The 26,787-nt window shown below is 43.0% G+C and overlaps 1 protein-coding gene across 9 annotated transcripts in view; it reads left to right on the forward strand.

The window, feature by feature from the left end:
* rhbdf1a (rhomboid 5 homolog 1a (Drosophila)) overlaps window positions 1-26,787 on the forward strand; it is a 351,324-nt gene that overhangs the window by 120,146 nt on the left and 204,391 nt on the right. For 2 of the 9 annotated variants that reach the window (XM_078558346.1, XM_078558342.1), the window contains exon 1: window positions 13,340-13,490. The exons of 4 other annotated variants lie outside the window; for them this stretch is intronic. In XM_078558346.1, the coding sequence (XP_078414472.1) occupies window positions 13,488-13,490 (3 nt within the window). In that variant the 5' untranslated portion in view covers window positions 13,340-13,487. Of the gene's footprint in view, window positions 1-13,339; window positions 13,491-26,787 lie in introns of those variants that run through there. 3 more of the 9 variants (XM_078558348.1, XM_078558347.1, XM_078558349.1) reach the window with 2 other exon arrangements.

Here is a 26,787-nt window from a genome sequence, read left to right on the forward strand (position 1 = left end):
ATCTCTTTATATGTGCTCAAGTAATCATCCAATCAATGCCCTTCACCTGTATGTAACTCTTTCGAGTTATCAACAGATCGCATGTAACCCTTTCGAGTACATTCACAGTTCTTGGTTTCCAGGAGTGGGACATGAACCCACAACCTTCTGACTCAAAGGCGAGGGTGCTATGAACTGAGCCACAGCTGACACCTCTTCACCTGTATGTAGGTAAGTTCAGTTGGTACAATTAACAGGATGGGCAAAATAGAGGCAAATAGAATTCGCTCCAGAGACGTGTGATACAATGCGTTTGGGGAAGTCTAACAAGGCAAGGGAATACACAATAAATGGTCAGGTACTGAGAAGTGTGGAGGAGCAGTGGGACTTTGGAGCACATGTCCACAGATAGCTCTAGCAGGACAGGTAGAGAAGGTGGTCAGGAAGGCATACAGGATACATTAAGATAAAATCAAAATACTGCGGATGCTGGAAATCTGAAACAGAAACAGAAAATGCTGGAAAAACTCAACAGGTCTGGCAGCATATGTGGAGAGAGAAACAGTTAATGTTTCGAGTCCATATGACTCTTCAGAGCTAAAGAGTAGAAATGAGATGGAATTTATACTGTTTAAGGGAGATGGAACAGGTGAAGCAAGATAGGTCAGCGATAGATGGGGGCTAAGGAGAGATAGACAAATATGTCATACAGGATACATTCCTTTATTAGGTGAGCCATAGAATATGAGAGCAGGGAGGTTATGCTAAAACTATATAAAACATTAGTTAGATGACAGTTAGGGTACTATGTACAGTTCTGGTTGCATTACAGGAATGATATGATCATACTTGAGAGGGCACAGAAGAGATTGGATAGGCTGGGAATGCTCAGCAGGTCTGGCAACATCTGTGGAAAGAAAAATAAGAGTCAATATTTCTGGTCAGTGATCTTCCATCAGATTAAAGGCTCTTTCTGATAATAGGTCGCAGACCTGAAGAATGAACTCTGCCTCTCTCTCCACAGATGTTGCCAGAACTGCTGAGTATTTCCAGCATTTACTGTTTTTATTCTGTAGTATTTTGCTTTTGGTTATACCGAGGTTGCTTGGAACAGAGGAAACTGAGGGGAGATTTAATTGAGACCTATAAAATTGAGGGGACCTGGATAAGGTGGATTGGAGGGACCCATTTCCATTAGCAGAGAGGTCAGTAACTGGGAGACACAGATTTAAAGTAATTGGCAGAAAGATTAAAGGGCATTTGAGAATTTTTTCCACAGAGGATGGTGGAACTTACTGCTTGAAAAGATGGTAGAGGTAGAACCCCTCACTGCATTTAAAAAGCACCATGAATTTGGACATGAAGTGCGTAACCTATATGGATCAAGAGCTGTTAGGTGGAATTACACTTGATAGCTCTTTGTTGGCTGGCATGGACATGATGGACTGATGTTGACCTCCTGTATCCAAAATCTGTCAGTTTCTTTCCATATTGCTATGTTATGTGCACAGTGTTAAATACTTTGGTTCTGTGTCATATATCTGGAACCTATTTTACTTGAAGTCTATCATTATTTATGATTAAATATTATTATACTATTATTTTTCATTGAAATATATAAGATCCTGCGGGGACTTGACAGGGCAGACACCAGGAGGATGTTTCCACTTGTCGGAGAGATTAGAACCAGGGAACATATTTTAAGAATAAGAGACAACTGTTTAAGACACAGATGAGGATTTTTTTTCTCTCTGAGGGTCATTAGTACGTGGAATTCTCTTCTCTAGAGAGTAGTGGAAGCTGGATAATTGAATATGTTCAAGGCAGAATTAGGCAGATTTTTGACAGACAACAGAGTCAAAATTATGGGAGGCAGATGGTAAAATGGAGTTGAGACCATAACCAGATCAGCCATGATCTTATTTGAATGGTGGGGCAGGCTCGAAGGGCTGAATGGCCTACTCCTGCTCCCAAATGCCATGTTCCTATGTCTAATCATTCACAAAAGTACTGAGCGAGGTTGTATCTGCAGTCTTTTTCCTTTCTATTTTTGTCAGTTTCCTCCTTTTCTGAAGTAATGACTTTTGTAGATTGCTCCCGATTGCTTCATCCAAGTAGTTATCCTTTGTGCTGAGCCCAATGAGTGTTGGCAGGTGATTTGTCAGGGGGTGGGGAGCGTGGGGGAGTGGCATCAGAGCTGAACCCAGTCATTTCTTTACCCAATGCCGCCCACAAGCACGCACTGTTTCCAGCAAGGCTTGCCGATTAGCAAGTGGAAACAGAAATCCTGGCAGATTATTCCAGTGTTGAACTCGGAAGCAATGTGGCCCAACTGAAAGCAGACAACTTGGCACTCATGCGGAATCAAACTTTGGACTTGGGTTTGTCTAGCTCAGCTACATTTTCCAATGTGCACAATTTACTTCTCGAGTTGTGTATCTGTGAATTTATAATTATAATATTTAATATTCATTGCTATATGAATGCTTTGTCATGGAATAAACACCCAAGAAATGTGCTATTAAAGGAATGCTATACGTTAAGACTCTACTTATTTCAGAAGCTTTTTTTGTAGTTTTTATATCAGTTTTTAATGGGATACATATCAGTCACCATTTTTGTTCTGATTCTTCAGCATTCTCTGGTAATATGGTATCTTGATCTTGAATTGAGGCTTTAAAAATCTTTCAAACACCTTGAAAGAGTCAAGTTGGACAATGTGTGGCTGCACTATTCATCTTTTGACCTTGATGAAGCTAAGCAGCTAGTGCTCTGATTGGGAGGCTAGTGGTCCTGTGATAATTGGCTGTTTTTTCAAGTGAACATGTGTCTATTTATCAAACACGTTATGAAGGATAAGGTAAGAATGTCGGAAAATAAGCATGGAGAAAGAGATTTGATAGCTTGCGAAAAAAGCAAGGGAAACTGTGGGGTTCGCTATGGGAAAAATGAGGGAAGTACCAAGGTAAAAATAAATAAAGTATAAGGATTCAGTTCTGACAACTCAACGCATTATGAGGACCTGTTCAGTGTTGCACAGTTTTAATCCACCTTTGGGCTATGTAAAACATTGCCCTATGCCGATTGATTTCTCTATGACCAGGGAGCTAGTTTTAACTCCTTAACTACTGGATACTCCTTTGGCTGAAACAACATCACCAATTTACATTAAAAAGCACTTTGAGGAAAAATGCTCCAAGGCATCTCAGGTAAATGTAATCAGGCAAAGGTTGACACCGAAAGAGAAAAGAAGCTAAGGAAGCTAAGAGGAGTGAAAAGCTTGGTCAAGGAGCTATGGTGGACCTTAGAAGATGGAAGAGACAAAGATGTTTAAGGAGGAAATCCCAGAACTAATGACCTAGATGCTGAAGTTATGGTCACTTGGGAGTTTGGGGGGGTGTGCACAAGACTCCAGAGTTGGAGAAGTGGGGAGCCCTTGGAATTTTGTAGGTCTGTATGAGATTATAGAAGCAGAGAGGGGTGGAGGTGATTTGAACATGACTGAAAATTTTATAATTAATGTGTTGAAATAAAGCAGGACTGGGCTTGGCTTAGGGATATATCAGCAAAGTTTTGGATAAGCTGAAGTTTATTAAAGGTAGAAGATGGGAGGCCGGTCAGATAGTCAAGTCTGGAAGTGTCTTGTGAAATAATCTTACTGGCATTGTTCCGAATGGTTTAGAGGTTACAGTGGGTGGAGCTGGTGAGATTGGCCAGGAGAGCATTGCAGTCATTGAGTGTCAAGATTTCAAAGGCATGGATGAGAGTTTCAATAACAAAGGGCTGAGGTGAATGGTTTTATGGAGGTGGTCATTGTGATGTATAGGCTATGGGCTTGGAAATTCAGCTCAGCATCTGGTTTGATCTGAGAAAATAGTTAGGGAAGTGAATGGAATTGTTGAAGAGGGTACAGATTTGGCCCACAAAAGTAATGGCTTTGATCTTCCTACTGTTGAACTGGAAGAAATTGCAACACAACAGTCAGTGGGCAGTGGAGAAGCAGTCCAACAGCACAGAGGCAGTGGTGGAATGAAAGGCTGTGGGTCCTAAGTCAATTGGAAATTTTTATGTTTAAGATAGATAGATTTTTGCCTGGTAGCTGCTGTGAAGAAAAGATGAGTAAGATCAGCTATGATTTAGAAGTCCTGAGTGGATGAATGGCTTATTCCTGTTGCTGTAAAAGCTGCTCAAAATCATGGGGCCAATAAACAGCACCATGAGAGATGAGGAAGAGATGGAGGAGACACGGGCAGATTCTTGCAGTGAGTCGCTGGGGGGTGGGGGTGGGGTGCGGGCGGGGTGAGGGCACATGGTTGTGATGCCACGACAGGTAATGGTGTGAGGGTGGCAGATAAAGCCAATTCCTGCAACGCTGTAGCTGATCCAGTAGGAAAGAGTTGAACCAAGTGAGCAATCCCATCGAGGTAGTCAATGGAATGGACTCATTGGAAAAGAATGGTGTATTTGACCATGTCAAAGACTGTAGAGAGAGTGAGGATGAGGAGTGGTAAAATGCTATGATTACACTCAACAGATGCTATTTGTGACTTTAATTAGGGCTGTTTCTCTGCTGTGGCAAGGTGTAAAATTGATTGGAGAGACTTAAACATGGGCACAGGATTTTTGAGGTAACAACAGCTTCAAGGATTTTGGAGAGGTAAGCAAACTTGGGATCGGTCATAGTTGCAAGGGCAGATGGGCTGGGGGAGGTGAGATATGAGAGCAATGGTTTTGAAAGAGAGAGAAGAGTGTCCGAGGAGAAGAAGCATTCAAGATGACAAATACAACCAACAGATGCATGAAATCTAATCGCACAGGTTATTGCAATTCTGGGTTAGAATTTAAGATAACATAAGGAAGATTTTCACCCAAAACTCTAGGCTCTGCAGAACCTTTGAGGTGACCAAGATGGAGTTTTAAACACTGATTTAGTCCATGTTTAGTGCAGGACGCCATATTGTTAAAGGAGTTTAAGCCAGCGCTACGAACAGCCATCGCATTCAGAGGCTCATTAAGAGGCTGATTGCCTCTTAAAATGTCCGCTAGTGCTCATTGAAGAGGCTGAATGGTATTTTGGTGGCCAGCACTTTAGCTGACCCCCTCTCCTAACAGCAACCAGCATTTGGGAGGAAATATAGCATTGGTGTCAGTTTCAAGCACTACTTAAAGGGATACTCGCTGTTATTGCTATCGGAGCTGTGGAGTGCACCTCTGAAACACATTGTGAGACTCTCTGAAACACTTTGTCAAGACTTCACCAATGCTGTATCAACACTGGAATTCTCTAGGATTTTACCTTTTTTTAAAAAACAGTTAAGTGTTGTGCTATTCCCCCTTATAAGAGGGTCACTGGGAGAAAGGGCGTGCTGGCACGTTGGAAACTTGCTCCTCCCTCCCTGTGGATACAGGACATCCCACCTCCTCCACCAGGACCTCGGTGCCACATTCAAGAACCTGTGCAGCCTCTCCCTGGATCCCTGAGCCATCCTGCAACATGTCGCTGTGTGACAGCCAGAACACTCCACACCTTCAGCAGAAGTGGGTGCAAGGAGCCTGCATATACTGCTGTGTTTAAAAAAAAATGCATCCAATCAGTGCTGAGAGCTGAACCTGCAGTTTTTTACTTTAGCACCTACAAGCAAATTCACATTATGATAATCAGCAATTATGATGAAAATTGTGTGCTAAATTCAGACTTTCTAACAGACTAATCTTAATAGCGCTGCAGCCATTTAGAACTTGTCTCACTCTTTGGCCCTTTTGGTAGTGACTTGGGCTCGCTTCATGTCTTCTCTGTCTGGAATTGAACTAATTTCAAATTTTTCCTGCTCCACTGAGATAAAGGCTGACTCGTGGAACTTATTTCCTGTTCTGAGGGTGGCAGGGTAATCATTCAGAGAAACATTCTTGGGCAGTGACTAACACAGATACAATCTGAGAGCTCTGACTGAGGTGGTGGGGGTGGGGGGTGGGGAGGGGAGGAGGGGGTACAGGGGGTTGGGGTGGATATCCCATCTGTCAATGACTGGAGGCAAGAACATGCAGTTAGAAGATTGGTAGAGTCGTGAGAGTTTTATAAGTTCTGCTCTTCTCATTTGACGTTGTCCGGCTGGTTTGAATGACATCCAGATGGAAGCGAATACAGAACTGAGGCTTTGGTTTGGGAACTTTACTGTGAATTGTAAAGACTCGGCAAAATGAACCTCCAGCCACATCTGATGATTAACTTATGGCAAGTTTTTCTGTACATTTTAGAAGCTAGTGATTCTCTGGCACTGAAACTTGGCTATAAAAGAAAGACAGTGAGTGGGTTAAATTTGATTCATGTTTAACCTTTAGTGATTAGCCATCAAGTGAGACGTTGTTAGGCAGGTTGTCTGTGCCCAACAGTGGCTTTGATAGTTGGGCTTACTTGATAGACCAGATTCCTGCCTGGATGTTGTGTAACAATAGAGACAAATCATCACATCATCAGTTTGGAATGGGGCCTGAGCAGTAAATTGCAGAGAAATGTGAGCTGAACACAAGGGCCATACAGCCAGGGACTTCAACACAGGCAGCATTCTTAATGGTTTTATGCAGTTTGTGTCACTAATAAAGTAAGTAAAATCTCATCCAGGCTGCTGCTGTTTACAGAATCTGGGCAAAAACAAATTATCAGCTTCAAATTATGTATTTTTTTCATTTGAAACAGAAATAAACATCATTGCACCTATAGTCAACGAGGTCTTTTTAATCATGCAGAAACTTTTTTGTAAATGTTATAATAATGAGCTGATTCTGAAGGTGTCAATGCTAAAGCATGCATTTAAAAGATTGCTTTATCGGGTAGCTGTGTGATATGGGTATTGCATACTGTGTGGAGCTCCAGAGTCATACTGGAGATTAACTGAAGAATTGCCGTCAATGGCAGGGTTAACTCTTGAGTAGTGACATTGTTTGTCTTTTTCTGTTACTTGTAAATTGTATGCCCTAGTTAGGTTTACCTTGGCACTTTCAATTTCACAGGCTTTTCATATATTCAAATCAGAAGCAAATATAATGTTTATGATCCTAGCAAATATAATGTTTATGATCCAGTGTTGTACACTGCTTCAGTTGCATATCAAAATAGAACTATCTTTTCCTCAGCAGCAGTAAGTAACCTATTATAGCATCCAAATAGAGATAGCCGTGAAGTACGCACTAAAGCAGAAGGACAAGGTGTCAAGTTATGAGTTTTGCTTTCCCTGAGGGTCAGAGACTGCTGGAATGCAAGCCACTGATGAATAGAAGCACAGACAGTAGTGGTAAATTGAGGTCAAGCCTCGTGGAAATTCAATATCTAACATCAATACTCCAAGAGCAAATATTGTTGAAAACATGGAGCTTCACCTTCATATAAGTGGCACAGGGTCTAGAATAAACACATGATCACTAAATGTAGATTGAGGAAGGGTCTTGAATCCAAGAGAGCTATAAGATTCTGAGTTTAGATCTGTAATCCTCATTTTTCATTGATTTTTAATATTTAAACCATGGATACTGAGGTGAGAGACTGGTCCTAGAAATAGGGCAACAGGAAAATAAAGTACTACAGATGCTGGAAAACTGAAATAAAAAGCAGAAAATGCTGGAAATACTCGACAGGGCTAAAAAGTTGGGCAGCTAAACAAACCCAAATAGATCTGCACTGGGACATGAGGCATCCATAGAATGCTGTAACATGCCAGAGAGTGGGCTTCATGATTTTCCAGTGCTGCACTGGAGCCTTTGGTCACCGAGATGCAAAGCAGGAGAGATGTTGTTTATAAGCATGGGACTGGACAGTGCTCTCGTAAAGCTCTCAGAAGGCAGTGGGACCAGATAACTATAGCGGTCAACGCTAAGAGTCTAGTCCTAAATACCTGGCTGCAGTGCTGCAAGTTCAGTGACCTCACACAAGTGGTTAAGATTCATGAGCCGTTCACCTGACTCTGGTACCAGTAAATGCAACTTCAATTCCCCATCCAGCAACAGTTGCGCGCCTTATTTTCCCTTAATTACTGAGCATCACAGCCTCCTCTTGACACAATACAAAAAGAAAACAAATATTCCAAACTAAATTTATAAATCAAACATTGGCAGATTGAATACAGAGTCAACTAATGACCCTAGTGCATTCCCGTAGTCCCGGCCTTTCATGTGTTTTTACCTGTCCCAGTGTTCCTACGCAGTGCTACCCCAGTGCCTGTGGCATGGCTGATGGAAGACGGCTGAATTTGAATGGAGGATGCTGACAGGATGTATTTGGGATGTATCCAGGTATTCAGGACTAGACTCTTAGCATTGACCGCTATAGTTATCTGGTCCCACTGCCTTCTTAGAGCTTCTCGGGAGCACTCTCTGGCCCCATGCATATAAACAACCTCTCTTCTCCTTTGCATCTTGGTGACCCAAGCCTCCAGTGCAGCACTGGAAAATCATGAAGCCCACTCTCTGGCATGTTACAGCATTCTATGGATGCCTTGTGCCCCAGCGCAGATCTATTTGGGTTTGTTTAGCTGCCCAACATTTAAACCCTGTTGAATATTTCTAGCATTTTCCATTTTTATTTCTGATGCCTGGCAGGATGACCGTGAACAACTTGAGGCCTAGAAGGCTGACCTGTGGACTGCACCATCTCCGGAGGGATGGTTGATGCTCAAAAGCAAGGAATGCGATAAAAAATACTGTCATCCTGAGAGAGGACAGCAGGTTTATGCTGCATGGAAACACTGTCACTCCCCTAGGACAGTATCCTTATCTGTTGGTTAGGGTTTGGGTCCGTGACCTGCAAACCCCTTTGTGCGTTGTAATCTACAGTTATGAAGGCAGCAGCCTGAGCTTCCATTGCAGTGCTCATGTCGGTTGGCTGCTGCTTGTGATGCAATGGAAGCTGCAACATTGGCCATCAGATGCTGCGTCATGGTTCGATCTACAAGTGTTCTCGTGGAATTGGCCCACCACATCCAGAATGGAAAGGATGGGCTTCAAGCTTTGCACAAAGCCCCTGTGCCATTTTTGTGCTGGATTGCTCTGTGCACTTTGACTGAAGGTTTTCCAAGACACCAAACATTTCATTTGTCTATTCTAGGCTGCCCCATAAAATTACTCACCTGACTCCTCAGCAGCAGAACTCATGTGCAACCTTCTCCGGTGGCTGGTACCTGCACTTTTCCCAGTGCATAGGTCACATGTACCTTGTGTCTCAACATGAGCTACAGCAATGACCATCGTAATAATGGTCAGGGTGTGCAAATGCACTTGTCCACCTCTTGGTTAGCTCTTGCTGTCCCTGGTTGTGTTGCACTTCTGAAGGGGGGAGGGAAGTATGTTAATAAGTGCCGTGCAATGTGGTCATCATGGTCGAATAGCTGGCTGTGTGTGCAAGCTGTGGCACAGCAGGAGCAGCTCTGAGGAATTTTCTAGCTAAAGATACAAAATGGTTATATCTCTTTTATTGATCTGAATCAACAGACTAGGTGGCCAATTCTTGGATTTTTTTTAGTTGCGAATGGAAACTTTTTGTAGGCCGACTGTTCGAAGTGAATATCACAACACATTAAACAGCAAGGTACCTGCGTGTCAGAGGAACAATGTAGGCAATCTTTGACCATGTCTGGCTGGTTTACCCATCAAGCTGATTGATCTGTGATAACTTGCCCCTGAATGTCTGACATTGGTTTGCATCAACACATGAGAAAACCTTTATATCGGGAATCAATACCCTGGTGCAGCTTATTTGACTGTCATCTGCCTTAATGTAGTGTATCTTTTCTATGCAGTCCCAAGACCAGTGGTGAGGAGCTATGTTTGGGCGATTCAGCACTGTGGTGAGCGGATTTAGTGCTATGGTGAGGGCCTGTTGGGGGAGGTTGGGGGGAAGTTAGTGCTGTGGTGCAGGCCTTTTCGGTGGTGGGGGTGGGTGTGGGTTCATGCTATGATGGGCCTTACTCAGGTGGTTTCATAGTGAGGTGTGGGTTTTCTGAGTGTTAAATTGCTGAGGTGTAGTGCTAGTGAGAGGGTTTAGTTTAATTTGCTGAGGTGGGGATTCCATCGAGGGGGATTAGTGGTTTGGCTGGGTTTTGCTGGTGGGCGCTGGGGTGGGGGGTGGGGCGGCGGCGGCGGGGTGGTGATGATGATGAGGCTGGCCACTGTGAGAGAGGCCAGGGAATGCCACACCTGGAGGACGAGGTCACATCTACATCCGTGGCGATCTGGGCCCTGCTGGTTGGTGCCTTTCAACATTAACCACCTTAGCCAATGGCTAAAGGAGTTACCTCGACAAAAAAATCTAGAGTGGATTCCCATTGGGCGGTTGGTATTTCCCTCATGTTAGCACTTTCCAGCAACCCCTGCAACTGACTAGGCCCCAGGCTTCCCTCTTCCCTCTGGATACCAGTCTGAGGCCAAGAGGGGCTACAGATGTTAGGAAAGTCTGGGCCTCCCAAAACCATGCCTGGACTACATAGAGACCAGTTTACAGAAAAAATAGTTGGCCCATATGTGCTCTTTCTCGGAATAAGGTAGCACAAAAAAATTCAACACCAAAATACATTCTTGTCATGTATACCCCATCCTGTCTGAAGTGCTTAGATGAATGAGCATCAAATCACATGAGTTTTCCCACAGTTTCCAAGAGCATTCTTTTACAAGCTGAGGCACTTTATTACTAGTTGTGTCAAACAGATGTAATATTTTGCAATATTTGTTGGCCAGGAGCATTAACAACTTCCTCATCCTCCGTGATGGGGGAGCCCAGCACATCAGTGCAAATGACAAGCTTGAAGCATTTGCCAACATCTTCGGCCAGAAGTGCCAAGTGGATGATCCCCACTCCTGAGGCCTCTCCACCATTGCTAACGCCAGTCATCAGCTGATATGATTCACTCCACATGATATCAAGAAACAGCTGAAGGCACTGGATACATCAAAGGCTACGGATCCTGACAACAAGCTGGCCGTAATACTGAAGACATATGCTTCAGAACTTGCTGCACCCCAAGCCAAGCTGTTCCCATACATGTACACCACTGGCATCTACCTGACAATGTGTAAAATTGCCTAGGAATGTCCTGTCAACTAAGCAGGCCAAATCCAATCCAGCCAATCATCATCCCTGTACCCTCTATCATCAAAGTAATGGGAGGTGCCATTGACAGTGCTATCAAGAGGCACTTACTCAGCAATAACCTGCTCACCGATATTGAGTTTGAGTTTCGCCAGGGCCGCTCAACTCCAGAACTCATTATAGCCTTAGGAAAAAAATGGACAAAAGAGCTGAATTCCAGAGATAAGAGTGACTGCATTTGACATCAAGGCAGCATTTGACTGAGTGTGGCATCAAGGATTCTTAGCAAAACTGAAGTCCATGAGAATCGGGCGAGGGAGAGAAAGCTCTTTGCTGGTTGGAGTCATGCCTAGCACAAAGGAAGATGGTTGTGGTTGTTGGAGGTCAATCATCTCAGCCCCAGGACATCACTGCAGGAGTTCCCCAGGGCAGTGTCCTCAGCCTTACCATCTTCAGCTGCTTCAGCAATGACCTACCTTCCATCATAAGGTCAGAAGTGGGGATGTTTGTTGATTGCACAATGCTCAGCACCATTCGTGACTCCTCAGATACTGAATCAGTTCATGTCCAAATACAGCAGGACCTGGACAAAATTCAGGCTTGGGCTGACATGTGACAAGTAATATTCGAGCCACACACGTGTCATGCAATGACCATCTCCAGCAAGAGAGAATCCAACCATCACCCCTTTGACATTCAACAACATTACCATCGTTGAATTCCCCACTATCAACATCCTGGGGGTTAACCAAAAACTTAACTGTGCCAGTCATTATAAATACTGTGGCTACAAGAGTAGATCAGAGGCTGGGAATTCTGCAGTGAGTAACTCACCACCTGACTCCCCAAAGCCTGTCCACCATCTACAAAGCACAAGTCAGGAGTGTGATGGAATACTTTCCACTTGCCTGGATGAGTGCAGCTACAACACTCAAGAAGCTCGACACCATCCAGAACAAAGCAGTCTGCTTGATTGGCACCTCATTCTCCCACCTTCAACATTCACTCCCTCCATCACCGCCGCACAGTGGCAGCAGTGTGTACCATCTACAAGATGCACTGCAGCAATTCAACGAGGCTCCTTCGACAGCACCTTCCAAACCTATGACCTGTACCATCTAGAAGGACAAGGGCAGCAGATAAATGGGAACTCCACCACCTGCAAGTTCCCCTCCAAACCACAAACCATCCTTACTTGGAAATATGTCATTGTTCCTTAACTGTCACTGGGTCAGAAACCTGAATCTCCCTAACAGCCCTATGGGTGTACCCACGCCCCTGCCCGCACCCCTCCACGCCCCCACCCCATGGCTCAAATTCTCGAACTGCTGCAGTTCAAGAACGGGACTCGCCACCAGCTTCTCGAGGGTAGATGAGATCGAGCAACGCTGGCCTAGCCAATGAAGTCCAAATCATATGAACAAATATTTTTAAAAATGATATGTTATCATTTAGATTTAATGAGAAGCTGGCATTTTTACTGCATGCATCATGGACCTTTATGCCAGGTTTACTATGAGGCAACAAGTTACACTACAGTAGATTCAGTAAATATAGAATTCTCTAGGATTTCTCACAGGATATTTACCATACTTCCCTAAACTACAAAATTACTTATCCTATTCGTAACTCACCTGTATGGTGTATTTCACTTTGCTGTAATCATCATCTCTTCAGGATGAATTAAAGCTGACTATAAATGCTCAATGTTTCACAGATAGAGCTCAGTGTCGGTGATGGTACAAATGGAATCCTAATGCAGCACTTGATGTCAGCTTCATTATTTCATGATGTCTTCTCTTTCTAAATAATATAACGTGTGAACAAACGTACAAGGGTAACAGGGTTGATAATACTGTATTTTAGAAACATGTTTGTGGGATCGTGATGTTCGCAAATTAGCAGCCCTGTTTCCCTGCATAATAATAGCAACTTTACTTTTGATGTAATTAAATGGATATAAAACATTTTGGGGTATCTGAAGAAAATGAAAGGTACTGCTGTTCATGCAGTATCCATCCCATGTGGAAAATCTGATGGTCTGGGGGATTTTCGGTGTCTAATTGTTAATGGTTTTGTTTTTTTTCCTGTGATGATGCAGTGGGTGTGATGACACATCTAGGGATCAGTTATAAAAGTTACATGACTCACTCACATACAAAACACATTCATTGCTTTTATTGTAACAGGCGAATGGGCTGACTGACACTGGATTTCTTCCAGGAATAGTCTACTGACTTTTTTATTCATTCACAGGATGTGGGCATTGCTGGCAAGGCCAGCATTTATTGCCCATTGCTAATTTCCCTTGATGAGCTGCCCTCTTGAACCGCTGCAGTCCATGTGATGTATGTACACCCACAGTGCTGTTAGGAAGGGAGTTCCAGGATTTTGACCCAGTGACAGTGAAGGAACAACGATATATTTCCAAGTCAGGATGGTGAGTGACTTGGCATGGAGACTGCAGGTGGTGATGTGCCCATGCACCTGCTGCTCTTGTCCTTCTAGGCGGTAGAGATCGCGAGCTTGGAAGGTGCTGACAAAGAAGCCTTGGTGAGTTGCTGCACTGCATCTTATAGATGTACTCACTGTAAGCTCTGTGCACTGGCATCGGAGAGAGTGGGTGTTTAACATGGAGGATGGGTTGTCGCTCAGTTGAGCTGCTTTGTCCTAGAATGGGCCAAGTTTCTTGAGTGTTGTTGGAGCTGCACTCATCCAGGCAAGTGGGGAGTATTCCATCACACTCCTGATGTGCCTTGTAGATGGTGGACAGGCTTTGGGGAGTCTTGCCCTGCTCTGGTAGCCACAGTATTTATGTGGCTGGTCCAGTTCAATTTCTGTTCAATGGCAATCCCCAGGCTGCTGATGGAAGGGCAGTGGCAATGCTATTGAATGTCAATGGGAAATGGTTAGATTCTTCCTTGTTGGAGCTGCTTATTGCTTGGCACTTGGATGGTGTGAACTTTACTTGCCACTTATCAGCCCAAGTCCAGGTGCTGTCCATGTCTTGAATTATGGACACGGACTGTTTCATTATTGATGTTGTTATGATAGGAGCTGGACATTATACAATCGTAGTGAGCATCCCATTCCTGACCTTAAGATGGAGGGAAGGTCATTGATGAAGCAGCTGAAGGTAGTTGGATCTAGGACTCAAGACTGACAATGTAGTGGAGTTTCCTGATGTGTCAGCAGTCATCACAGAATTGTTACAGTGCAGAAGGAGGCCATTCAGCCCATTGTCTCTGCACCAGCTTGCCAAATGAGCAATTCACTTGGTGCCCTTCTCCCTGTAACCCTGCACCTTCTTTAAGTCTGTGCCCTCTTGTTCTCAATTCTTTCACAAGGGGGAAAAGTTTCTCCCTATCTACTCTGTCCAGACCCCTCATGATTTTGAGTGCGCCTATCAAATTTCCTCTCGAATCAATCAATCAGTTAATACTGTTATAAATCAAGTGCCAATTTTCTCCCAATTTTCTTTGTGTTCCTCCACTCTCCTCCTTTCATAGTGACATTGCTTCCTTATTGGACTCTGAATCCGTGGGAACCCAAACTAGCTGCTGACATGTCAGCCCAAACAATGAGTATTGACTTTTTGGCTTTGGAAGAATTCGCAACTTATTCCAGTATTGTCATCAATAGGCATGTACACCCTGGCATGGCTCACTGGACTTAGACATCAGAACTCTGGCTGATCTCTGCGATCTGTAAATAACAGGATTCTGTAACAAGTTCAGCACTGTAACTGATATTGCAGCTGACTCAACAAAAGTTTACAATTTGAAGTAGGGGCTTCTTGGTTTGTGTGCCTCAGTACCGTGCTGGGGGGAGGTGGGGGGGTGGGGGGCGCAATTACCCACCAAATAAGTTGGGGAATAAGACTTATTGGGAATGCCTAAACATTAATACTTTAGTTGAGAATTACCACCCCCAATAAAACACCGTTAACACTGAAATTATCAAAGGTAGTTATGGACTTGGAAAACTTTAAAACTTGAGATGCATCTCGAGCAGGAATTCTAGATGTTTTTTTTTCATTTGTTATACACTCCTGCTGAGTTTCCAAATAACTCTCTAATCTCTCCGGTGTCCCTACAACCAACCAGTTACCTTTGTGTTAGTGGGGTAGTTTGGCAGTAGACATTACCTCTCTGCCACACCGAGTGGAAAGTGTTTGCCTTCCCAGTTTCCTTTCACCTTCCACGTACTATAACTTGGCTATTCGTTCTGTTTGAGAGCAATCTAGTGAAGCGTATTGTCTACTGCAAATTAAATTTCTTCACAGTTTTAATTATAACCCGAAGTAAGACCGAGAAAAAGGCTACAACAACACCAAAATAAAATACCGCATATGCTGGAAATCTGAACTAGAACTGGAAAGTGCTGGAAAGACTCGACAGGTCAGGCAGCATCTGTGGAGAGAAACTAGCAGACTTAACATTTCGGGTTGATAATCTTTCATCAGAAAGAAGCTACTTTTATTTAGAAGTATGTTTTTGGGTAAAAATTTAACACTCAATATGAAGAGCTCCAATAGGATGACAAATACAGGTTCATAATTGTTATCAGCAAAAATGGTGGCATTAAATTGATGCAAGTACTTCCTGTAATTTTTTTCTTCTCCAGTTGATAGTTTGTGCAGTCAATTTATCCAGCATCTGTCAACAACTGCTGCGCAATGGCTTGGGAGATGATGTGTGAGAGTGGTCCTTTATTATTTGCCACTTTTCTTTTCCCTCCCATTTTGCAGCGGTTCACAAGGGCAGCTCACCACCACCCTTCTCAAGGGCAACTAGGGATGGGCAATAAATGCTGACCAAGCCAGTGAGCCCACATCCCACCAATGAATAATTTTTTAAAAAATTCTCCTTTAGGAAAGCATTAGCCTATACTTGGGACCTTTACATGATGAATCTGGAAATAGGTACCAATGGGATTGTGCAATCTACTCACTTCAAGGTCTGACTGCACCACAGGCCTGCCTAACAATCCATCTTAAAATTGAGAAATTTCAGCCTGAATGTGGAGATTTCTCTGAAAACTCCGGGCTCTTTTCTGACCTATTGAAGTGAATTCTCTTCCCATTTCAGTGTATTAGAAGCTCGGAACAACATAGAATTCTTTTCCCTACCTGGAAGCCATTTCTGCCACTCAGGCATTTTTAAAAAATTCTTTCTTGGGACGTGGGCTTCATTGGCTGGGCCAGCATTTCTATTGCTCATCCCTAAAGGTGGTGAACAGCCTTCGTGAAATGCTGCAGCCCATGTGGTGCAGGTACACCCGCAGTGTTGTTAGGGAGGGAGTTCCAAGATTTTGACCCAGTGACAGTTTAGGAATGGTGATATAGTTGCAAATCAGAATGGCAAGAGGCATGGAGGGGAGCTTGCAGGTGGTGGTGTTCCTATATGTCTGCCGCCCTTATCCCAGGAGGTGGCAGGTTTGGAAGGTGCTCTTGAAGGGACCTCAGTGAGTTGCAGAAGTGTTGGACTTCTGGAGCCATCCGCTGAAGTTGGCAAGTCACCACTGGCTTGATTTAACTGTCTGGTGAAAATTTCCTAGATTTTCTCAATTTCTGTACTTTGGATAAGTTATATTTGATGGTGTGAGACTCAGCATCTGCCAGGATCAACTGATAGTGTGGAAATGAGGATTATAATGATCGAGCAAATTCTCAGATCTTTCACTGAAGGTCTCTGAAGTGAAGGTGCAAAGGCTTTTTTTGTATTCTGTCTATAGACACTGAACTTGTTTCTGGTTTTTCAGACTCCTTGGCAGTAAGAATGGTATTCTCCCTGAGCATAGTGACAGCAACTTAAATTTATATTGTGCCTTTGATGGAAGGGAACTTCTACTCCTGTTCATAGCCTCTCTTGTCACCTGCTAGACATCTTGGTTCATTATCATCAGATTCTCCAGTTTGCAGACCCACTACAATTAGGAATTTAACCTCTATTACCTAATAGATAGTAATACCTAACACGACCAGGGCAGTGTCAGTGAAACGCTGCATTACATGAACTGGTTCATGTAATCTCTTACCTTCTGTAAGATAGAGTGATGAAGACTAGTGAGATAAGGCCAATTCTAAATCAACAGGCTGAGCCTTAAGCTCCCCATATAATATGTAAATGAGCAGGATAATGTTTGCAGCGAATTTTAATCTATTTCAAAATGTTTCCTGTAGCATAGAAAATAAGAAAGCACCCCATACTATTTCTTGTTTGGCAAGTTAACGTGCTTCTGTGAATAGTCATTTTCCTGAAGCCAGCCCATGCTAAACTGACACTCTGTGACTGACTTCCTTACCAAATCTCTGTAGACCTTTTGCATGTCCATTCTTAGCTGGACAGGAAATCAAAGACTTGAGCTTTGACCTACATCCAGCTCTTTGTGCCTGTGGATGCTGAGCTACCAGTTAAATGTGCTGCCAGACCCCCGTGCCATCGGATATCCAGCCCTTGTAAATCTGCCACTGTGCTGCCAGGCTGTGCCATCGGATATCCAGCCCTTGCAAGCTGACATGAATATGGCCGTTCCAAAATACTGTGATGATTGTTTAACTAGAAGGTTTTTCTTAACTAGCCCACATGGCTAAAGTTGATGTATGTAGGATTGCCATTTTGATCAAAAGTTTCAAATGGGTCGGCTTCCCATTGCCAACAATTGACAATGATTTGGATTGAATCTCATGAGCTAAGTTTTACTTTGTAGAATACCTTTATATGAATTAATTCAAATTCTCTCTCCCAAGTCAAATAATTAAAAATTTAGAAATTCCATACCTCCATACAGATACAAAATAATTGTGAAAAATATCCAGGGGCAGCGGTCTCACACTTTTGGAATAGCTGTTTCTGTTTGATGTTGTGGAGGCCAGGGAACAGTTCAAATGTAGATGGTGTTTGGTCCAGGAAGAATAATAGGAAAATATAGATAGAGCTGGTCTTCAAGTAAAATCAGTGAATTCCTCCTATCCTCTTAGATGTTTTATAGCTAATACATACTTTGTTTTTTTAAAAGGTATTTTGAAGGATTTTGCAACTGCCTTTTATTTTTCTAACCAAATATGAAGTCATTTCCTTTTCATGTCACTGTAATAATGCAATCTGAAGTGTAGGGTAATAGGGTGGAGATCTGCCTAAAATATTTTAAATTCCTAACAGAAGAATGGTTAACTACAAATGTCACACTGGGAAGGATCGGATTGGACCTTAGCATTTATTTCCAGGAGGGAGGAATGACTGAGCTGTGAAATATAAGCAGTACTTGCTGAACGATCCTGAGTATGCTAATAGCTACACTAACAACCAATTTAAGATAATCAGTTGAGTCCATAACGCGGTTCATTTATGCTCGCTATAAGCGACATACATTCATCAGGGACCCATTCTCTGCAAACAAAAGGAATACGTTCAAGCCTTGTTCTTTATTGAATTACCCGGGAGCTTGGGGAGCCTATAGTTCTCTGTTGCTTTCTCCCTGGTAATGACTCGGCCAATCAGAGCTGACTTGCCATTCAATCAGCACCCTTTGTTCCAGCAGTATAAATTGTTATCATTTGAAATTTGGCATTTCTGAGTTTATCCTGATGAATGCAAAATAAAAATCTTCGGCAACATGTCTCTCTTGTCAGCAAAACATGGATTGCTTGTTTGTTGTTTGGTAAGGAAGAAGTGGCATTGATTTTCGGTCTCGGTGCTTTACAGACTCTGCTTAGGTTAACTGGCCCGAGGGGTGGCTGGCCCCAGACCGCGGGCCTGAGGGGTGGCTGGCCTCGGACCGCAGACCCAAGGGGAAGCTGGCCTCAGACCACGGGCCCGAGGGGCGGCCGGCCTCACACCACGTGAAGCTATCCTTGTGCAGTTATACTTGTCCTTTTTTAGGAAGAGTAAAATCTGAGTTAGAGTACCAAAAAAAGTATGATGTGTGGGATGGCCTGTTCAATTTTCCAAAGCAGAAGATAATTGGCTTTTTCAAGTTTCAATTTGTCGGAGGAGAGTGGGTGATTGTTAAACTGAGCCATCTATATAACATTTCACTCATCGGTTTTGAGCGTTCAGAATATTATCTACAACTATGACGCAATTACAGAGCAATAATAAAATATAGGGAGCGCCATGGGCTAGTTATCTGAAGTAACGTTACTGAATGCTGCTGAGTAAACTTAGATAAGCAGCTACAATGCTACACAGCCAGGCCAGTATGATAGTCTACACTTTAAATAATCTCAGTGGCAAATCCCCAAAGGCTCAAATTCCTTGCATGCCGCCATAGGAAGCTATACTGTTACATTACAATGACAAGCACAGGCATATTGGAAATGTATACCGCTCCTTCACTGTTGCTGGGTCAAAATCCTGGAATTCCCTCCCTAACAGCACTAACTGGACTGCAGGGGTTCAAGATGGTAGCTCACCATCACCTTCTCAAGGGCAATTAGGGATGGGCAATAAATGCTGGCCTAGCCAGCGATGCCTACACCCGGCAAAAGAAGAGAAAAAATTCATTGGTGATTAAATGATCAGATGTGTGGCTAATACCAGTGTTGCATTTAACTTAGTTTTTTTAAAAAAATACATTGTGATTTTGAAATGGTTGACCTGTAGAGAAAGCCAAGGATTGCCGATTCCTTAATAAAGCAAGAGTGTCTAATAGTTTCTAAGTACTGACACTGATCTCAAAGTCATGCTGTAAATACCACATGATATTTTGCAATACACTGTCAAACTTAAAGAATAATTCTAACAGCCTAGGTGGGGTGAGGGCACTTTTCTTCTGCCTATTTCTCACCTGAGGAGTGTGTCTGGTAGTGGACAAGAGTGTGGGGAGAGTTGGTGGAAATTTCTGGTGCTCTTTGAATATCCAAGGTCCACCTAGTGCAAAAAAGGTGGGAGGTTGTTTATATGTACAAATCAGATCCTCTACTGGTTGTGGGGAACTTTCAGATACAAATGGATGAAGCTTGTACCACCCAGTTGTGCTACCTGTAATGTGGCCTAAACATTGGTTCTCAAAGCGGGAGGCTCCAGAATTGATCCGGCACACTTTAGGGGGAATTTTTTGTTAGACCTGGAGGAGGACAGGTACCGCTGGTACCACTCCCTCAGACTTTTTAGTATAAACTCCCAAATTGTCTCACTCAAGGAGCTGCCAGATTTTCATCCCCCCTCCAGATGGTGAGCTGTCCACTCAGAAGCTCCCCCAATCATGCTTGTGCGGTCTGAACTTGAAAGTTGTTTGGGCCTCCTGTTTGAGTTTCAGGTGGCACTGTGTGCTACTCTAACAGTCAATTGCCCATTTGTGCTGCCTGCCCATTTCAAGCTCTGAGTCAGGCAGGCCGCAGCCTGCCACTGAGTGGGACCTTTTCTGCTTTCGACCCCACAACTCCTATTTCCGTACAGGGCTCAAGAAATAACTGAAGCCAGCTAGATCTGATATCCGAAGATATTTCTAATAGGGACTTAACTGGCTGGTGAGAAAAGCCTCATCTATACAATAAGGAGCCTGTCCATAGAGCCTTGTTTTCCTTTTATCCAAGATCATTGCAAGTGGGCAGATTAATCACACCTCCCGAATCTCCTTTCGCACAGGCTCCAGCTGTCACATGCGATGACATGGTACCCTGAAGAAAGTGCACTCATGGCTTTGATTGACATGTGGCTCCAGATGTTGCACTGTACATATTTTTCCATGTGATGCATTAATTTGATAAAGCGCTCGTAACCAACAGATGTCTCAAAGCGCTTTACAGCCAATGAAGTCGTTTTTGAAGTGTAATCATCATAGTAATATAGGGAACACGGCAGCCAATTTGCACACAGCAAACTCCTGCAAACAGAAATGTGATATTATGTGATGTTCATTGAGGGATAGCTGACACCAGGTAGAACTTCAAAATAGTGCCATGGGATCAATCTTATTGGATTTTTTTTTATTCGTTCATGGGTGTGAGTTAGGTCAGCATTTATTGCACTTGAGAAGGTGGTGGTGATCCATGGCCTTGAACCGTGGCAATGCATGTGGTGTAGATACACCCAAATGCTGTTATGATGGGAGCTCCAGGATTTTGACTCAGCAGGATGAGTCATGGGGGTTATATTTCCAAGTCAAGATGGTGTGGGGCTTGGAGGGGAACTTGCAGGTGATAGTGCTCCCATGTATCTGCTGCCCTTGTCCTTCTAGGTTACAGGTAGAGGTCATGGGTTTGGAAGGTGATGTTGAAGGAGCCTTGGTGAATTGCTGCAGTGCATCTGGTAGATGGTGCACACTGCTGCTACTGTGCGTTGGTGTTGGCGTGCCAATTAAGTGGTCTGCTTTTTCTTGGTTGGTAATGAGCTCCTCGAGTGTTGTTGGGGCACTCAGCTCAGCAAGTGGGGAGTATTCCATCAAACTCCTGACTTATGCCTTGTAGATGGTGGACAGGCTTTAGGAGTCAGGAGGTGAGTTACTCACCGCAGAATTCAAAGCCTCTGACCTACTCTTGTAGCCACAGTGGTTATATGGCTAGTCCAGTTCAGTTTCTGACAATGGTAACCCGTAGGGTGTTGATAGTGGGACATTCAGCGACGGAATGCATTGAACCACAAGGGGAGATGATTGGATCCACTCTTGTTGGAGGAGGTGGTCATTGGTATTTCTGAGGTGTGTATGTTACCTGCCACTTATCAGCCCAAGCCTGAATGTTTTCCAGATCTTGCTGCATACAGGCACAGACAGCTTCATTATCTGAGGAGTTTTGAATGGTTCTGAATACTGTAATCATCAACAAACATCCCAACCTCTGACCTTATGATGGAGGGAAGATCGTTGATGAAACAGCTGCAGATGGTTGGGCCTAGGACACTACCCTGACAAACTCCTGCACTTATGTCATGGGACTGAGATGATTGGCTTCAAACAACCACAACCATCTTTTTGTGTGCTAGGTATGACTCCAACCAGTGGAGAATTTCCTCCTGATTCCCATTGATTTCAGATTTGCCAGGGCTCCTAGCTGGTGGCCTAGTGTTATTGTCACTGGACTTGTATTCCAGAGACCAAGGGTAATGTTCTGGGGAACTGCACCACGGCAGACTGTGAAATTTGAATTCAATAAAAAATCAGGAGATAAAAGTCTGATAACCACAAAACCATTGCCAATTGTCGTAAAAATCCGTCTGGCTAACTAATATCCTTTAGGGAAGGAAATCTGCCGTCCCTACCTGGTCTGGCCTACATGTGACTCCAGACCTACAGCAATGTGGTTGACTCTCAAATGCCCTCTGAACAAGGGCAGTTAGAAATGGGCAATAAATGCTGGCCTAGCCCCTGACGTCCACATCCTAGGAACTTACTCAAACTGATGTCAAAGGTACCCACGCTCACTTCACCTCTGAAATTCACCCTCTTGCCCATGTTTGGACCAAAGCTGTATTGAGTTCTAAGTGGCCCTGGCATCAGTGAGCAGGTTTATTATGTACATTGCCTAGGTCCATATCGGGTGATCCATTCGGTTTTATTCTTGATCGACTTTTCTGTAGTGCTTTGATGCAACTGATTAAAAAATCAATTTACTGGGTCATTTCAGAGGGCAACTAAGGGTCAGCCACATCGCTTTGGGTCTGGAGTCATATGTCGATTTCCTTCCTTAAAGGACATTAGTGAACCTGATGGGTTTTTGTGACAATCCAATTGTTTCTTGGTCACCATTATTGATGCTACGTCTTTATTCCAGATTTATTTAGTTAATTAAATTTAAGTTCTCCCATGCTATGGCGGGATTTAAGCTTATCCCTCTGAACACTGGTCCAGAGCCTATCCGGTATTAGCCCAGTAACATAACCACAATGCTACTGTAGTCCCCTCTGGACTGCCTGACCTGTTAATTTTGAGTGATGCAAACCTATTTATCATCACCTCCTATCTATTTTTATCTATCCAATATTTCTACTCACCAACCGCTCCCCCCAACACCACCTCCATCTCCTCTACTGGAATATTAACTCTATCCTCCTCCTTTTGTGAAGACAGATGTAAAGTGTTCACTCTGTACATCCATCGTACCATCTGCTTCCACAAGAAGATTCCCAATTTTATCTTTAATCAGCCCCACTTTTCCTTTAACTATCCTTCTACTTTTTATATATTTATAACAAGATTTTTTAAAATGTTGTCCGGTTGACTTTTCTTATACTCTCTGGCCTTGTAACCATTTTCAATTTTGCCCTGCATTCTCTGTATTGTGTCTGCTTTTCTGCTGTAATCGGGACTTCTCGACCTTTTTCTATTTCGTTTCAACCTCTGATTCCTCAATGATTCATGGATCTCTAGCTTTGGATGTTGTATCTTTTTTTCCATGGGAATATGCTTGGTTTGTATCCTATCTCTGCTTTGAAGGACTGCCATTGCTCAATGTATATTTCCAGTTCAACAGAAGTTATTCCTTTTCAAATCAGCGGAAGTGGCTCTCTTCCAGTTGGGTATTTTTAACATTTGATTTTTTTTTCCCCTGTGCCTCTTTCCATAATTGCTTTATACCTAACTATAGAATGATCACTATTGCCCAGATGCTCTCACAGTGAAACATGCTCCACTTCCCCACCTCATTCCCTGGAATTCGATGCGCTGCTTATTTCTTGTTGGGATAAGTGAGCTAGTCTTAATTCCATAAGTTAGGAAAACTAACATGGTTCAATTGATCACTGTACTTAAACACCAGCCTCCTAGACCTAGTACAAATGCAGCAAAGTGGCATACATGCCCCAAACTGGGTCACATGTAAGCACAAACATAGAAACCACCCAAATATATGATAAACACAAAAAGCTGCCTTATGGTAGTGTTATATCTATTGTTTGTTTAATCACTATTTGAAACTACTTGTCCACGATCCAGTGGCTTGTATTTAAATAGTAGTTGAGAAACACCAATGAATTACCGGATGTCCAACTTCAGCTTTAAAGCCCTGTTTGTAATTTCATTCTCACGCTACATATAATCCCTAAGGTTAAAAGACAACCTTTTATTTTTGGTACATGTTTAATGTCTCAGTTTAAAAAGTGTATCGTCACCAAGAATTTTCTGGTACCTGTGCAAAAGAAAACCTCTTATTATCTATTATCACAGCAAGCCAGGGCGATACAGGGCGAAAATCTAAGCCATGAAAGGGCAAATCTAGTTAATGGCAGATGACATTAGATGTCCTGTTATAGAAAATGCCCCCGTTATTCCCATTTCTTTTCTAAAATTTTGAAATATCATGCTGCAAATTCTAGATACGCCATATGGTTTGAATGTAGAAACTTCCACTGCTAAAATAGTTGGCAGTGTCACACTGCCCAGCAGACTGGTGATAATGGCCCATAATCTGTTGTTAAAATGATGATGAGGCTAATGGTGTTCACAGTTCGTTATGCACAAATAGTACAGTAACTTTAGGTGAAGACAGATGCAAGAATAAATGTGGAAATCTGAAATTTCTTTCTGAGATGCATCGCTCTGCCATTAGCTTTGAGAAAACAGTGCCTCGTTGTCTGGCTCACTATTGAACCGTAATGAACAGCGCTGTACTTTTCTAACCTCACTAAAGAAAGTTTAGCTTTGCCCATTTTGGTGCTAGTGTTCTTAACAATATGATTAATGTTGATTACTTCAAATCATCCTACCTGACATTCAAAATTAGCCATTGCAAGCATGGAACCTCATTCCTTTAGGCTTTCATTGTTGTTGGATGCTTTAAAATTATAAAATTGAATTTTATTTTACTTTTTCTTCTTAATCCAGCCTTTCCTTCCCTCTTTGTTTGCTTTCTGTACCTGGATTGATATTGAATTTGCCCTCCCTCTCAACCCACACTGTTAATTTCACAATCCTTCAATCTGACTGGTTAAGGGAATATGTAATTGGTTGCCCTGTTCACTCAGTTTCCAGATACCTGGGTTGGAATTTTACGACAGTGGAATTTTACGACAGCGAAGTCAATGGATGTTTAGAATGGCTCTCTGCATTTTACAGCCCCGCCCCCAGCATGACAGGGCTGTAAAATTCTGGCCCTGTTTTTTCTTGTGGGGTCATAATCAGCTCATGCTTGCAAAGACATTTAAAAATCTAAGCCATGAAAGGGCAAATCTAGTTAATGGCAGATGACATTAGATGTCCTGTTATAGAAAATGTCCCTGTTATTCCCATTTCTTTTCTAAAATTTTGAAATATCATGCTGCAAATTCTAGATACGCCATATGGTTTGAATTCATGCTTGGTTTATATTTGTAAATTATGCAGTCAGAAATGACATGCCTCAGCAAAGTAGGCTACCATTGACCTTTGGTTTGTTTGGCAATTCAGTCACTAATAGAAGCTCCAACATTGGAGGCAAGAGTTGGGTGAAGAGACTTGGGGTTGAGCAGCGGCAGAGCTCCGATTCATTTGCTTACGACAGCAAAGCCATTTTCTACCACTGCATGGAACTTGGTTAGCTGTTGGTGAAGGTAGTAGTACTGAACAAAGCAGACATGATTGCTCGAGGCCAAAACAAGTTGCAATATTAGCTGCTCTTGAGCCAGTCCTCTACCTAAACTCTCATTTGGCTAGGATCTCGGAGTTGAGATTATCTTGGCTAACCTCAATGCGGTTGAAGTTGCTAAATTGCAACATCTATTCCAGAAAACAACAGTTGGATTTGATAACATTGGTATGAGTCTGTACACTTGGAATACTAATCCAGAGGCCTCATCACCTCATCATGCTGCTGCTCGGCAACCTGCATCCAGGGGAATGCTTTGTATTCGGGTTTTTTCATGCTTAAAAACCCAAGGTTATCTCTAGGTGCAAATGATACTATAGTGCATAATCCACGTTCTGAATATATCAGTTTGCTATTTTGGGTAAGCTGATGAACATGAGGTGACATTTGAGTTCATTTTCCTGCTTCTTGAGAGCTAAATCAGCAGCAAACGTGAAGTTGTAAATATAACAATCATGGCTATTACTGGCACGATGAGCTTCCCCATGGTTCAGACACTCTGCTCTCATTAAATCTAATTGTTGGAGCTGTAGGAAAAAGTAATCATGCCATAAGTATCTGGGTGTGGTTACTTGTTTGCACCACTTGCTATAATTCTCCACCACTGTGGGCAGGAGCGGAGCCAGGGAACCTGGCAGTGATTTCCAAAATCCGTGAGAAAGTGAACTCCATTGCCGACAGCAGGATTACCTTTGTCAGCTTCACTTTCACAGCCATTTAAAATCTCCAAAAAGAAACTTCCTTAATTATAAAAACCACCATCTGTTGTATGTGCAGAGCGTGCTGTGGTTGATCACAGAGATGAGGAAAAATTTTTCCTGAGGGTTGGACAACTTTGGCACCTCAGAAGGTGGTGGAGGTGGGGTCATTGAATATTTTTAAAGTAGAGGTAGATAGATTCTTGTTAGGCAAGGGAAACAAAACGTATAGGGAGTAGATGGGAATGTGGAATTCGAAACTCAAGCAGATCAGCCATGATCTTATTGAATGGCGGAGTAGCTTCGAGAGGCCGAATGGTCTGCTGCTCCCATTTCTTACGATCTGCTGTTGCTCAAAGCAGCCTTTGAAAACAGTGAGCTCAGTTTTGAACTGCTGGCTACATGCACTGTATAAGACTTGTGAAAGTAGTTTAATTGTAGCAGATAAGGGAATGGATGGTGTGAAGCAGTTGGATTGGTGACAGCTTTTTGTTTTGTTCTCACTTTCTCCCTTTTCCCTTATGGCACTGCCTGTCTGA

Source organism: Cetorhinus maximus, chromosome 15 (assembly GCF_964194155.1).
Source record: "Cetorhinus maximus chromosome 15, sCetMax3.hap1.1, whole genome shotgun sequence".
In the NCBI taxonomy this organism is placed as follows: domain Eukaryota; kingdom Metazoa; phylum Chordata; class Chondrichthyes; order Lamniformes; family Cetorhinidae; genus Cetorhinus; species Cetorhinus maximus.